Here is a 12,260-nt window from a genome sequence, read left to right as displayed (position 1 = left end):
GTCCCATTTGCGATTCCAAATGCGAACATGAGTGGGAGCGTAATTCTCTGGAAATGTTCTCATTTCACAAGCTTCCATTTGCATTCAAAAGTGTGCACTTCGAAAAATGTTTATCCCCTCCCCCCACAACTGCATTTTCATGCTTTAGCCTATGGAAGAAAGTCTGCATTTGGGGTGCGTGTTTAGAAGAGTGTGCATGTTTTGCGTTCAGAAATGCACACTTCTCGTGTTTGGGGGAAAGAAAAGAAGACATTTGTATTCGGGAGTGAGAACAGCATAAGGCAAACATCAGTATTGAAAATGGAGAACCTCAACAAACCTGAACAACATTCCTTCTCCCATCCCTAGGCATTTTGAGTATCTATCAGCTTTGGTTCCTCTCACATTTGAGTCTTTTTAAAATCTCACATTATTCCCATCCTTTTTTAATGAAAGAATAGTAAATTTTGATAAACAATTATTCTTTAAAAATGGAAGTGGAATGGGGCAGGTTGGGGAGGAATCATCCATTGACCAGAACCACTCAGAAAATATGCATTCACTTCATATTCTCTTACCATGTCAATTGTGGGTATGACCACATGCTGTTTCAATTATAGAAATTGCCACATTCTTTATATATCTATTTCTTAGCCTTTACTCTGCCTTTTGGCATCAAAGGATCCCTCAACATGGCTTGGTAATTACATAAACAACAATAGAATCTGCATAAAACCTGATCAATAAATAAAAGATGAGACCACTCTGATAGACAAGCCAAAAGCAACCAATCAGAATTCAGCTATGTGCTCCATATGTCAATATACAGGAGAGCTCATAGATTGTACCTGATAACTATATTGTTCCATGCATAGCATCACAAGGGAAGCCACACAATATCTGTGAAAGCTTCAGATCCACTGTGGACCTCTGTCCCTGCCTTCTTGTGGATAAATTAGGACTAGAAATCATTTGCAGTCCCCTTTTCTCCTACATAGCCTTTTGACTGAATGAGCACAGCGTTGCAGTTGCCCTTGTTTCCTGCTTTTCAGGGTCCATGACCTGCCAGCACCACTTCACCAGACGCTAGCTGATTACTTTATTTTGTAGTATCTAACCAATGTAGGAATATTATTCTATCCTCACTTAGCTAATGTATGTTTTGTTTTGTTGCATCCTGGGCTGTTTGGGCTCCTGTGCTTTGAGTTTCAGTTGTCTTTAGGTCTGTACAATTTGTGCTCCACAAAGCCAAATGCAGCATATTAACCACATATTGTGGTCTGCCAGTTGCTTCACAACTCCCCTGTTTTTATAATCCCAGGCAGGCAGGAATTGTATCAAGCCAAACCACCATTGACATATCTATAGGGCTCTAAGAACCCTGAAATTTATTTACCCCAGCATCACTTCAACGCCTTTCTTGATTCAATGTTGGTCTATTGGACCCTCTCTGTTTGTTGGCCACAGTGTCCCAACACTGGTTCAGGATAAAATAATTTATAGCTGCACCCCAGTTATATCAGATCCATGGAACTCGAGAATTGTTATCAGACTCTGGATGAGATTTGTTGTTGTTGTTCAGTCGTTCAGTCGTGTCCGACTCTTCGTGACCCCATGGACACGCCAAGCCTTCCTGTCCTGCACTCTCTCCCGGAGCGTGCTCAAGTTCATATTCATTGCATCGGTGATGCTATCTAGCCATCTCATCCTCTGCCGTCCCCTTCTCCTTTTTCCTTCAGTCTTTCCCAGCATCTGGGTCTTTTCCAGAGAGTTTTCTGGATGAGATTAGACATGGAAAAATCTGTCAATTTCAATTTATCTCAGGTTCTCATTTTCTAATGTTGCATTCAGATCATCCCAAACTTTGAGGATTTTTCCAATGTGAAACTTGGTTCATTCTGAATACACACACACACACACACACACACACAACATGTGTGTGTGTGTTTGTGTCTTCATGAAAATTTTGTGGATTTATGTGTACATTTTCTAATTTTGCCTAATGTACACGTTTTTGCAACATATCTTCCAGAAAGCATTTTCCTAATATAATGCATTTATTATTGTCATGAATATACACATTTTGTGTGTGTGCACTTTTCTGTAATATACGCTTTTTGTATGCATTTTTTGATTGGAGAACTCCATTGCAAAATTTGGAGAAGTGCACATTTTGAAGGATAACTGAGATTTGGATCATATTTATTTATTTATTTATTTATTATTAAATTTATTAATCACCCATCTGGCTGGTCACCCAGCCACTCTGGGCGATGTACAACATACAATAAAACAATAAAATTCTACAATAAAAACATTTTCTAAAATACCCTAACCCACCCCAAATGCCTGCCTGAACAACAACGTTTTTAATGCATGACGGAAGCTCATTAAAGAGGGGGCATGACGGAGTTCCCTAGGGAGGGAGTTCCACAGAGTGGGGGCCACCACAGAAAAGGCCCTCTCCCTCGTCCCCACCAGTCTAGCTTTCCTGGCTGATGGGACAGAGAGAAGGCCATCCAAGGCTGATCTTGTTAAGCGGCCTGTCTGGTGCTGCTGGAGGCGCTCCTTAAGATAGGCTGGGCTGGAACCATATAGGGTTTTAAAGGTCAAAACCAACACCTTGGATCATATGTTTAAAGGTCAAAACCAACACGGATCATATGTCAGTTTGAAAGTGTTAAATTCATTCGGTTTGCATTACAATGCAAACTGAATGAATTTTTCCCATCCCTAGGTGAGATCTGTGTGACAGAAATTCCCACATTATGTTTATATGGCAGGCCTGCACAACACGTGACACTCCAAGCCAAACACAGATGACCAACCATGTATATAGCAAACCACCAGGAGATCACTCCACCTTCTGTATTGCCTGGGGCTGAAAACTGAGGACTGGCAAGCAATTAGCAAGTTATTTTTGCACCAGCTCCTCCCCAACGAACTTCTCCAAGTTCCTACATAGTTTGGCTATGTAGGTTGCTGAAAGGGAACTACCTCAGGAGTGCATCTGCCATTTTCCCTATATTTTCTTTTCGGCAAAAGTAAATTTGAGGTGCTCACTACTGATGGCTGCCCTTGAATGAGAAACACTGAAGAAAAGCTCTGTTGTGCATGTGGATGGTTCACCTCTGGATTGCAGCCAGTTTGTTTTGGATTCAGTGTCCACTTCAGTTCTCTTCAAACCACTTTGCTTGGTATGGTTCTAATCTACTCAGTTAGAATACTCATGGTTAAGCTATGTAGGATTTGTATTTTAGACCAGCTACCTTCCCATATTTTCAGTAACCCCAAACTATGTTGAGTCATGATGAAGTTGACTGATGTTGGATGGGGGAGAAATGACCATTGTCCATGTGAAGTGCCAGATTAAGTGGTTAGTTAATATAATTAGATATGATTCTGTAGGTGTTGCTCATTCGTATTAATGATCCCCACAGTCTTGTCACAAATGGTCCAGGCTCTCCTGTTTACTAGAATTATACTATGGCCTTAAGGAAGAAGAAAATGCAGAATTAAACACAACACTGCTTCCAAATATTTTATGGTGTAGAGAGAGACAAACTCTTAGCCCTTAATAGCTGCATCCAGCATGGATTGGAAAGGCTTCAGCTGTTGATTTTCAGACTACCATGCAGCTGTTGAAAAGAGGACCTCTGCCAAGAAAAAGATGGAAAGTCAAGAGGCACCAAAATGCAGAGGAGGACAGGAATTCTGTCAAGACCAGCACCAGCTCCTGGCATACTTGAACAGCTGGTGGGGATCCTGTAGGGCCCACAGGCAGTGATCTCTGGCCAAGGCCCCATGCATCTACAAAATGCCATTTTGAATTTCCCACAAGGCTTCAGAGCACCAGGGCCATTGTGGGGAATTTAAAATGGTGGTTCATTGCCTACAGCTGCTGCTGCCAGATAATCCTATCGCCAGGGGCCCGCTCATATAGGAAGGGGCCCACCAAAGTTCATGTTGCAGGGGGTCCACTCAAACCATGAGTTGGCCTTGGATTCTGTACTTTAATAGATGTGTGAATAATAGGGAATCTCAGCTGGTGATTTATTTTCCTAGTGTATGATGAGTAGTGTGATAGTGTCACCTGCTGAAATTTAATCTTCTCTGCCACTATAAAATATACAGCTGCCTCCAACTGTTCTTTTTTGCATCTGGTCTCTCTAGTGGTAGCCCTGCTTTCAGAAAGCTCTTAAGCATGAAAGCAGCTCACATAGTATATCTGCTTGAGAGATGCAAGCTGGTTTGATCAGCAAGCTGCTTCTTCCCAGGGATCACTGGGAATGGTAGTTCTGTGAGGGTGACCTAAGAATCTCTAATAAATAATTCTCAGCAGCCTCACCAAAGCACAATTCCCAAGATTATTTGGTGAATGGCATAACCCTTACACCAGGACAAAACCAAAATAAGCTTGTAGTGCAGCTGTACCACATAGGGCTTAATTTGAACTAGGGTTTATACCAAAGTTCAGAACTAGAATGTATTTTCAGTATATCCCCCTTCCCATCCTTGTACTGGCCCTGGTTTGTGTCTTTAACACATGGCTAAATTTGTTCCATACATTTAGCAAGTAAAGTTTTTCATGGCATGAAGATTGGTGATGCATCATTACCAGTTATACTTGTGCACGTGCCTCCTGTAAAAGACACAAAACAGAAGCAGGTCTTTTTGTTCGTTTGTTTTAAAGATGAAAACTTTATACCATTCTCATTGTCAAAGTTTTTCCCAGGAATGAGTGAACTGGTAAGGGACACCTCTTCTCTCTGAGCTTAAAGACAGTTTTTCCTTTGCCACTGAATATTCTCAATGAACCTTCCACTTTGCTGGGATTTAGGGGAAAGGGTGCACCTTCCAGGCAGGCTTGAACCCCAGCACCTTTCTCTCTCTTTTTTCTTCTCCTTTTAGAAATTAACCACTGGGCACCATGGCACCCTTTGAAATTATTGACTAACCCAAGAACTTGTGATGGATGAATCCTTATATCACACAGGCCCGTTTAACAAACAAAATCCCCTTTCACTTAAGAAATGGCACTTTTTTGTTGTTTCATATTGTGCATAGATGCAGATTTTTTTTTCTTTTAACAGAAGAAACACTGCTTCCCTGTGCTTTTGGTCTCCCCTGCCCCATTCCTTTTGGATAGTAGCAATGGATCACTTGCATGTGGTGTTTGGTGCCTTGCATGATGATCACATGCAAAGGCAAGTTCCAGTCTGCATGCTGCTTAATGAATTTTTTTTCCCTTTTCTCTCCCTCCTTGTTATGTGCTTTCAGAAGACAACTATGTGGAAGGTGGGTGCTTTCTATCTTATTTTCAAAAGCTCTTTTCTTCCCCCTCCTATTCCTTCTGTTTAGTGTTTTGCCTCCTGGTTAGTGTTGATAACGGTACATTTTATCATTAAAGACGGTAAGTTGATTTTCTTCTTCCCTTATGAGAATGTGCCAGTTTTAACATGGTGGTGGTATATGATATACTTTCCCCTCTTTGAAATATATTGTTGAAATAAGAAGGATCTCTTGGTTTCATTTGGGAAAGTAGACTACACGATTTTTCTGGTCAGCATTCTTGCAGTGCTAATGACACAGAAACTAAAAGAGAAAGAAAAGAACCCTAAAATGTATTTGTGTTGTGTACACTTTTTAACTGAGTGGCCTGATTTACAATTTATTTTTGAACATTTGAAGTTGGCAAACGTGCAAAACAAGCTAATTTGTCTTTTTTATATATAAAACATCCACAAAAGAGTATTATGCCAGGTCACAAACTGAGGCAACAATCCAGTATGCTCCTCTTGATGTGTACAGGGTGTTGTGCAGTGTGCAGTAGGGTTTTTCATCTACTTTTTCCTAATAGCACCTCTCATGCTATCCTGCAAGCTGCTTTTGGAGACCTACTGAGTTTTAAAAAGCACCTTGTACTGTGGCATCATCATCACATCTAAAACTGCTAATTACTGTTCAGATAGTAAAACAGTAAGGCAAGCCCTGCTTGCAGGCGTACTGTCCAATTGTAATTGTGGCATGTAGGGACTGCTGCAAGAGAGATAAACATGCAGTGCTTCTTGAGGGGCTTACTGGATTGTGTATTTAATGGAAACAAAGAAGGAGTTAAGAGATAGCCAAATGATTATCTGGCCTGTGTCAATGAGGCTCACTGTGCTACTGTGATTAGGAGGCTTCTATAGTATAGAGCGAACCTGATTCCTTTTTTCGGGGGGGGGGGATTGATCCATCTACAAAGTGGTGAACGGAATTCTGAAATCATTGGCAAAATCCCCAGGCTCCAAAGGGGCATGATTCATTTGGTATTTGTTGAACGAATTGGCACCACACACCATTTAATCCAGCCTCATGTCCACATGGCTGAGTTGCTAGAGGCATCAGCAGCTTCTTTCTCTTTAACTCGCATCTATTCCTGACTCCATTACTCTCCGTAGCACAATAATATGGACTCCGAGGGTCTGATTTTGGCTAAACCCGCTTATGTGATACGTAAGCTCGTTCACAGACATGGCAGAAGGACAGGATGTGTGTAATGAACAATCTTAAGTAAGCCATCGAAAGCACAGAAAGCTAGCACGTAGTCTTGTCTAGCCAGAGTGTTGGTAAGTACATTCTTCAGTTGGTAAAATGCGGGTGTGTGGGTTTGGTAAAGCACAGTACGTTAATGCATTGCTGATGGCTGTGATTTTTACAGATGTCAGATGAGACTTTTACATCAGCCCCTCCCAATTTGTGATCTATCAAAGTGAAAACAATTTATCAGCCACATATTTTGGGCTGCCAGGGGCTGTCTTGCCAGTTTTGTAGCCTAAGCTGGCAACAATGCTAGGAGGTTTTTGGAGCCCTCTGGTGGGCCACCAGACAATCAATGTGGGCTACATTCTGCTTGGTGGTTCATGAGTCATGCTGGTCTGTTTAAGATTTCAGGTTTTCAGGGAATTTTTAAATTTTTTTTTGACAGAATCATTGTCATCCAGAGGTTTGTTATTTTTGTAATTCAAATGTATTCTGGAGGAAGACATGACAGTTTAAACAAAACTGTGTCAAAGTTTTAATGAAAGGAAATATCTTCTGAGGGTCCAGCTCAGCTAACATCAAAGTGCATGCGGAGTCAGATCCTTCAGCAGCCCTTCATCACTGTGCCTTCCCGGCCCTCCATGGAGTTACTTGCATTAAGAACTGATAATAATTTTTTTGGTTAAGCAAGGATTTCCTTAACCACATTGACACTAAGGGTGGGGGGGACTTTAAAAGACAGTCATATGCTAACATTGGCTCATGAGCTGCACAATAGCACATGATGAAAAGTAATAGTTGAATATTAATATTAATATTAATATGTAGAAGTCTGTTCTTAGTGTGCACACAGAGTTCTGTAGATATTAATCCTTGAGGGCCTATTTACATAATCCCCCTTTTTATGTGATGTTAGGAGGAAAATTCAACTTAGAGTAGACCGGTGCAAGTTGTGTGACCCACCAAGCAATAGCCACAAAGCCATATATGGCTGCCCAGCCAAAGTTAATGCCGCAACTCCTTGGGGGCGGGGCGGGGGGGGGAGAGTCACTATTATGGGACTGCAAAAATGAGGTGAGAGGCATTCAAGTCTCTGGTAGGCTACAATATATAGTTAGTGGTCTGCCTTTGGCTTGATGATGCGCAAGTTGCACATGCCTAAGGTATCGAGTGTTTGCATCATTTTTTTCTTTAGCGGTCAGATGTGCTGTGGACATTGTCAAGGGCTCCTCGGAAGCCTCTCTCAGTCTAATCCAGTAGCCAAGTCCGGACACAGACAAAGGGATTCTTTTCAAAGCTTTATTCCTCTTTTACAACTTAACCACTCTACTGTTAGCAACTAGATATGAGCAGCAGAGTACCTATGCCCTATGTTGGAACAGTTGGTCCCCGTTTGAAAGGGAAGCACTGGCAGACCCTGAACTTAAGGGCTAGGGAAAGTCCCTCCCCTTTTCCCTTGGATCCTCTGGGTGCAACCGTTGTTTGCACACCAACCGGGCACTACGCCTTCTTTCCGTGCCCTCCATTTGGCGCCGCTCCCTGCGTTGGCATCGCGCGTCCAGCAAGTCTGCTTCCCACGCTCTGTCACTCCCAGGACTGCTATCTAAGCTAGGAATGCTGGTGGGAGGAATCTCTGTCAGCTGTTGGCCCTGGGAAAGATGAGCGCGCTCCTCTCCCAGGAGCGGCTCCTCTCCCTCAGAATCAGAACTACTCTGGGATTCTATGGGCTCAGTGTCCATCCGGACAGATATGCTGTGATGCAGTTCTGAACCAAGATTTTTTAAAAATGCATCTGTCTTTATCCTGTACTTATCCTCTATCCACTTGAACTGCACATGTGTATGGGCAAACACAGGGGGTGTTGTTAGGAAGATCAGGAAGTCTGCATGGTTTATATCAGGAATTATGTTGCCAGACGGTTCTCCAATGGCCCATCATTCCTCATGTTACAGGAACCATTTCTTATTTCTGGCTTCTCCAGCTATCCTGCATGTTAGAGCAGTGATTATGATGATGGGATGTGTACTTAGTTGATATGCCCCCTAATTGATAGATGCCTAGACTTAATCCATATGTTTCCTAAATCTGTTTCTTTAACAGAATGGCCCCAATGTGAAAATCATGTTTCTAGTCACAGTATGTAAGTATATTTAGGGCACAATCCTATGCATGTTTAGACAGAGAAAAGGCCTACAACTCCCAGCCTTGCTGGCTGGGGAATGCTGGGAGTTCTAGGCCTTTTTTCTGTCTAAACATGCATAGGATTGTGCCCTTAGTGTGCAATTCGATACAAATTTAGACCGAAATAAGTCCCCAGCCATCCACGACTTATTTCTGTCTAAATATGCATAGGATTGCACCCTTAATTAACCAGCTTAATTAACCAGCTCTCTAGTACACAACATGCATTCGTATGAACTGAAAAATTTGCTGAAAAAACAACACATCCATCTAAAGAAAAGAAAAAAAAACATAAAGAAATTTAGGTTGTAATCGCAAAAGCATGCATGGATCTGAATGAAATCAATAGGCATTGCGTATACCTTGTGGTGTACATGACTGAAACCATTCATTCCCTAGCAGCAGGAATGTGCAGGTACCAATGTGTGCAGAACATGAATGGTGACACGCCTGCTTGTGTAGCTTATACACACAGAATTTGCTCAGAGTTTTTGCACCAACCTGACAGTTATATTCAAGGCAATGAAGCTCATTTCAGCCCTTGCCCAAATCATTTCTCTCTCTCTCTCTCTCTCTCTCTCTTTAAAAATAAGCATAGGCAATTAGGCTGATTAATTAGGAAAGTACAATCTTTTGAAGTTTAGTTGTATTCCAAAACATACATTGGCTTGGGGTCTTTAAAGTAATAAGTAAGGATTGAACTCTTAAAGTAATACTATTCTTTACTGCATTAATTATTCTAGTCTTTGGCAGTCAACATTTTTAAACCCACAGACTGATACTAGATATCATTAAAAGCTGTTCTTAACTTAGGAGAGTGTCGTGCACCCCATAGGATTTTTCTGAGCTGGGAAGGTCTACAGTGAGTGCTTCTCTGACACTGAAGCTCCAACATCAGAGAGGAAAAGGTGAGGCATGCCAGGCATGTTCTGGGAGACCGTATGGGTCCCCAGGTTCCAAATCCTCCTGTTCCCCAGTCACACAGCTGCAACCTGGCCAAAACTATGACAGCCCTGGAGATGGTGTAGTTTATCTCTATCCGTTGAGAGCAAAGGGGGTGCGGGGAGGTTTTATCCCCTCTTTTAAAAATGTATTTAATTATTTAGGTATGTATTTATTTACAACATGTATATACTGCTCCACATCTAGACAGATTCCAGAGTGGTGAATAATAAAAGATAAGAAGATAAGAAGACAAAATAATAAAAAAATAAAACTCCGTATTAACAATTAAAAACGAAACAAAAAAACAAACAAAGTACAGATAAAAACCATGGCTGGTCAGTCAAGGAGGGCTTCCTGGAATAAAGATCTTTTCAGGTGGCACCAGAAACAGCACAATGTTGGTGCCTGCCTGACCTCCAGCGGCAGGGAATTCCATAGAAAGGGAGCCACCACATTGAAGGCTCTGCTTCAGGTGGACTCCAGTCAGGCCATAGGTCTATGCGGAACTACTAGGAGCATGCCCCCTGATAACCTCAGTGACCAGGCAAGTTGGTAAGGGAGAAGAGACGGTCTCTCGGGTATCCTAGGTCCCAAGTTGTTTAGAGCTTTATACATTAGTAGCAGAACTTTAAATCTGACCTAGTAGACAGCCAGTACAGTTCCCTCAGCAAAGGAGTTGCATGGTGAAAAGGAGCAGCTCTTGACAACAGCTGAGCTGCTGCATTCTGCACCAGCTCCAGCTTCCAGAGCAGCATTATGAGCAGCCCCACATAGAGTGCGTTGCAGTAATCCAGACTTGAGGTTACTAGGGCCTGTACCACTGATGCCAAGCTATCTCTGTCCAGGAGAGGGCATAGCTGGTGAACCAGCCAAAGCTGATAAAGTAACTCCGAGCCACTACGGCCATTTGGGCCTCCAGTGACAGTGATCGATCTAGGAGGACCCCCAGGGTGCGAACCTGATCTTTCAGAGGGAGCGCAGCTCCATCGAGAACACGCCATCTCATTAAATGGCAGTAAAAGGCCAAAAACAGGGGGAAGGTACTGCCCACCTTCCACCATGCTGGTCGGAGGAAACATGACCTAGGAAAAGGCAGTTCCTCTGCCTCAGTTTCTCCCTCCTCCTTCCACATAGGACCACCCTGCCCATATGTCATACCTTAAGCAAATGGAAAACTAATGCAGTGCTGCTGTCAGTCCGACAATGGGGGGAAATCCTCTCCTGTGCATCATGGAATGGGTTTGTGCAGAAGGGTTTCATAGGCAGTCTTTTTTGTTTCTATTTGAGGTGACTACTTCTTTTGAAAGAAACAATATAGTTAGAGCACAATCCTGTGGGGATAGGCAGCCACCTCCAAACTTGGAGGTGCCCACCTATCCAATGTAGGGCAGGAGAAACGCTAGAGATGGCCGTGAATTTCTCCACGAATCTCGGGGAGGCCGAATGCCAACGCATTCGGCCCCCCGAAATTGTTGGTGAAATTCTCCGCCACCCCCCCGCCTCCCCCCCGGGATGGGACTTACCTCCCTCGAATGTCCCTCTCGGCGGTGGGTCCCGGCGGTGTTTCGGTGGTGTTTCGGCGGTGTTTCGGCGGGAGCGGGGGCGGCGGCCGGTCTTCCGACTGGCTGCCGCCGCCACCATTACAAGGTGAATGAAAAACAAACATACACCTGTGATAGGCTACGTAACAATTAACGTAGCCTATCACTGCTGACTTTGGAAATCTAGCCCTGATAGGCTACGTTAATCATCACGTAGCCTATCACGGGTGTTGTTGTTTTTTTAATTAACTTTTTTATTTTGCGGCCAGGGAGACGGGGTGCTTCTCCCCGGCCTGAATTTCGGCCAGGCGAAGCGGGGCACCTCCCCCCCCCAGCCTGAATTTCGGCCGGGCGAGGCGGGGCGCCTCCCCCCCAGCCTGAACTTCAGGGGGAGAACCAAAGCGCCTCCCCCCCACCACGAAGCAAGCTGCGGGACCAGGTAAGGGACTTTCGTACATCACTAAGAAGCGCAGAGGGGATCATCCCGATTTCAGCTGTCTAGCTGCAGGAAGGCAGAGCGGGGGAAGCGGCTGCCTGACAACACATAGGATGTGTTGTACCGACATTTCTGCCTTCCCTGCCCCAGAATGCCCCATTTTTGCCACAACATGCTCCTCTTCCAAGCACAGAGTGCGGGGCCATTCCGAGTTACCTGCGAGGCAGCGCGGGGGGGGGGGGGAGAGGTCGGTTCCCAGAAACCAACATATCCTACAGCTGTCTAGCCACTGACTAGCAGCCATAGGATTGCTCCCTTAGTTCTAATAGGCATTCAAAAAGCCCAAGCCTCTTTTTGATGTCAGAAGTAGAGGAAACCACAGAGAACCTTGTATATATAGTCCCTGATCTTAAAGACAGTTTTAAATCTGCATAGGAAAGAAACTGGAAGTCAGAACTACAGCTCAGAAGTCAGACAAAGGCAGCAATTCTAAGCAAGGTTAGTAGGGAGTATGTCTCACTGAGCTCAGTTGGACTTCTGAGAAAACATGCTTAGCATTTAACAGGAAGACTGAAATCCTTATTTACCAGAGAGTAAGCTCCACGGATACAGTGGGACTTACCTCCAAGTAAGTGCAAAGGAGTAGACATGAT

The 12,260-nt window shown here is 43.7% G+C and overlaps 1 protein-coding gene across 18 annotated transcripts in view; it reads left to right on the top strand.

Moving 5' to 3' along the window:
- The window catches only part of NRXN1 (neurexin 1), a 1,598,206-nt gene that overhangs the window by 213,802 nt on the left and 1,372,144 nt on the right, over window positions 1-12,260 (top strand). For 11 of the 18 annotated variants that reach the window (XM_084829226.1, XM_084829220.1, XM_084829232.1 and 8 more), the window contains exon 3: window positions 5,260-5,277. The exons of the other annotated variants lie outside the window; for them this stretch is intronic. In XM_084829226.1, the coding sequence (XP_084685352.1) occupies window positions 5,260-5,277 (18 nt within the window). The remainder of the gene's footprint in view (window positions 1-5,259; window positions 5,278-12,260) is intronic. 18 annotated transcript variants of the gene reach the window in all.

Source organism: Heloderma suspectum, chromosome 1 (assembly GCF_057233095.1).
Source record: "Heloderma suspectum isolate Gila_16-S chromosome 1, 16-S_ref, whole genome shotgun sequence".
Classification (NCBI taxonomy): Eukaryota; Metazoa; Chordata; class Lepidosauria; order Squamata; family Helodermatidae; genus Heloderma; species Heloderma suspectum.
Note: the sequence above shows the minus strand (reverse complement) of the source record. Positions and strands in the feature narration are given on the sequence as shown.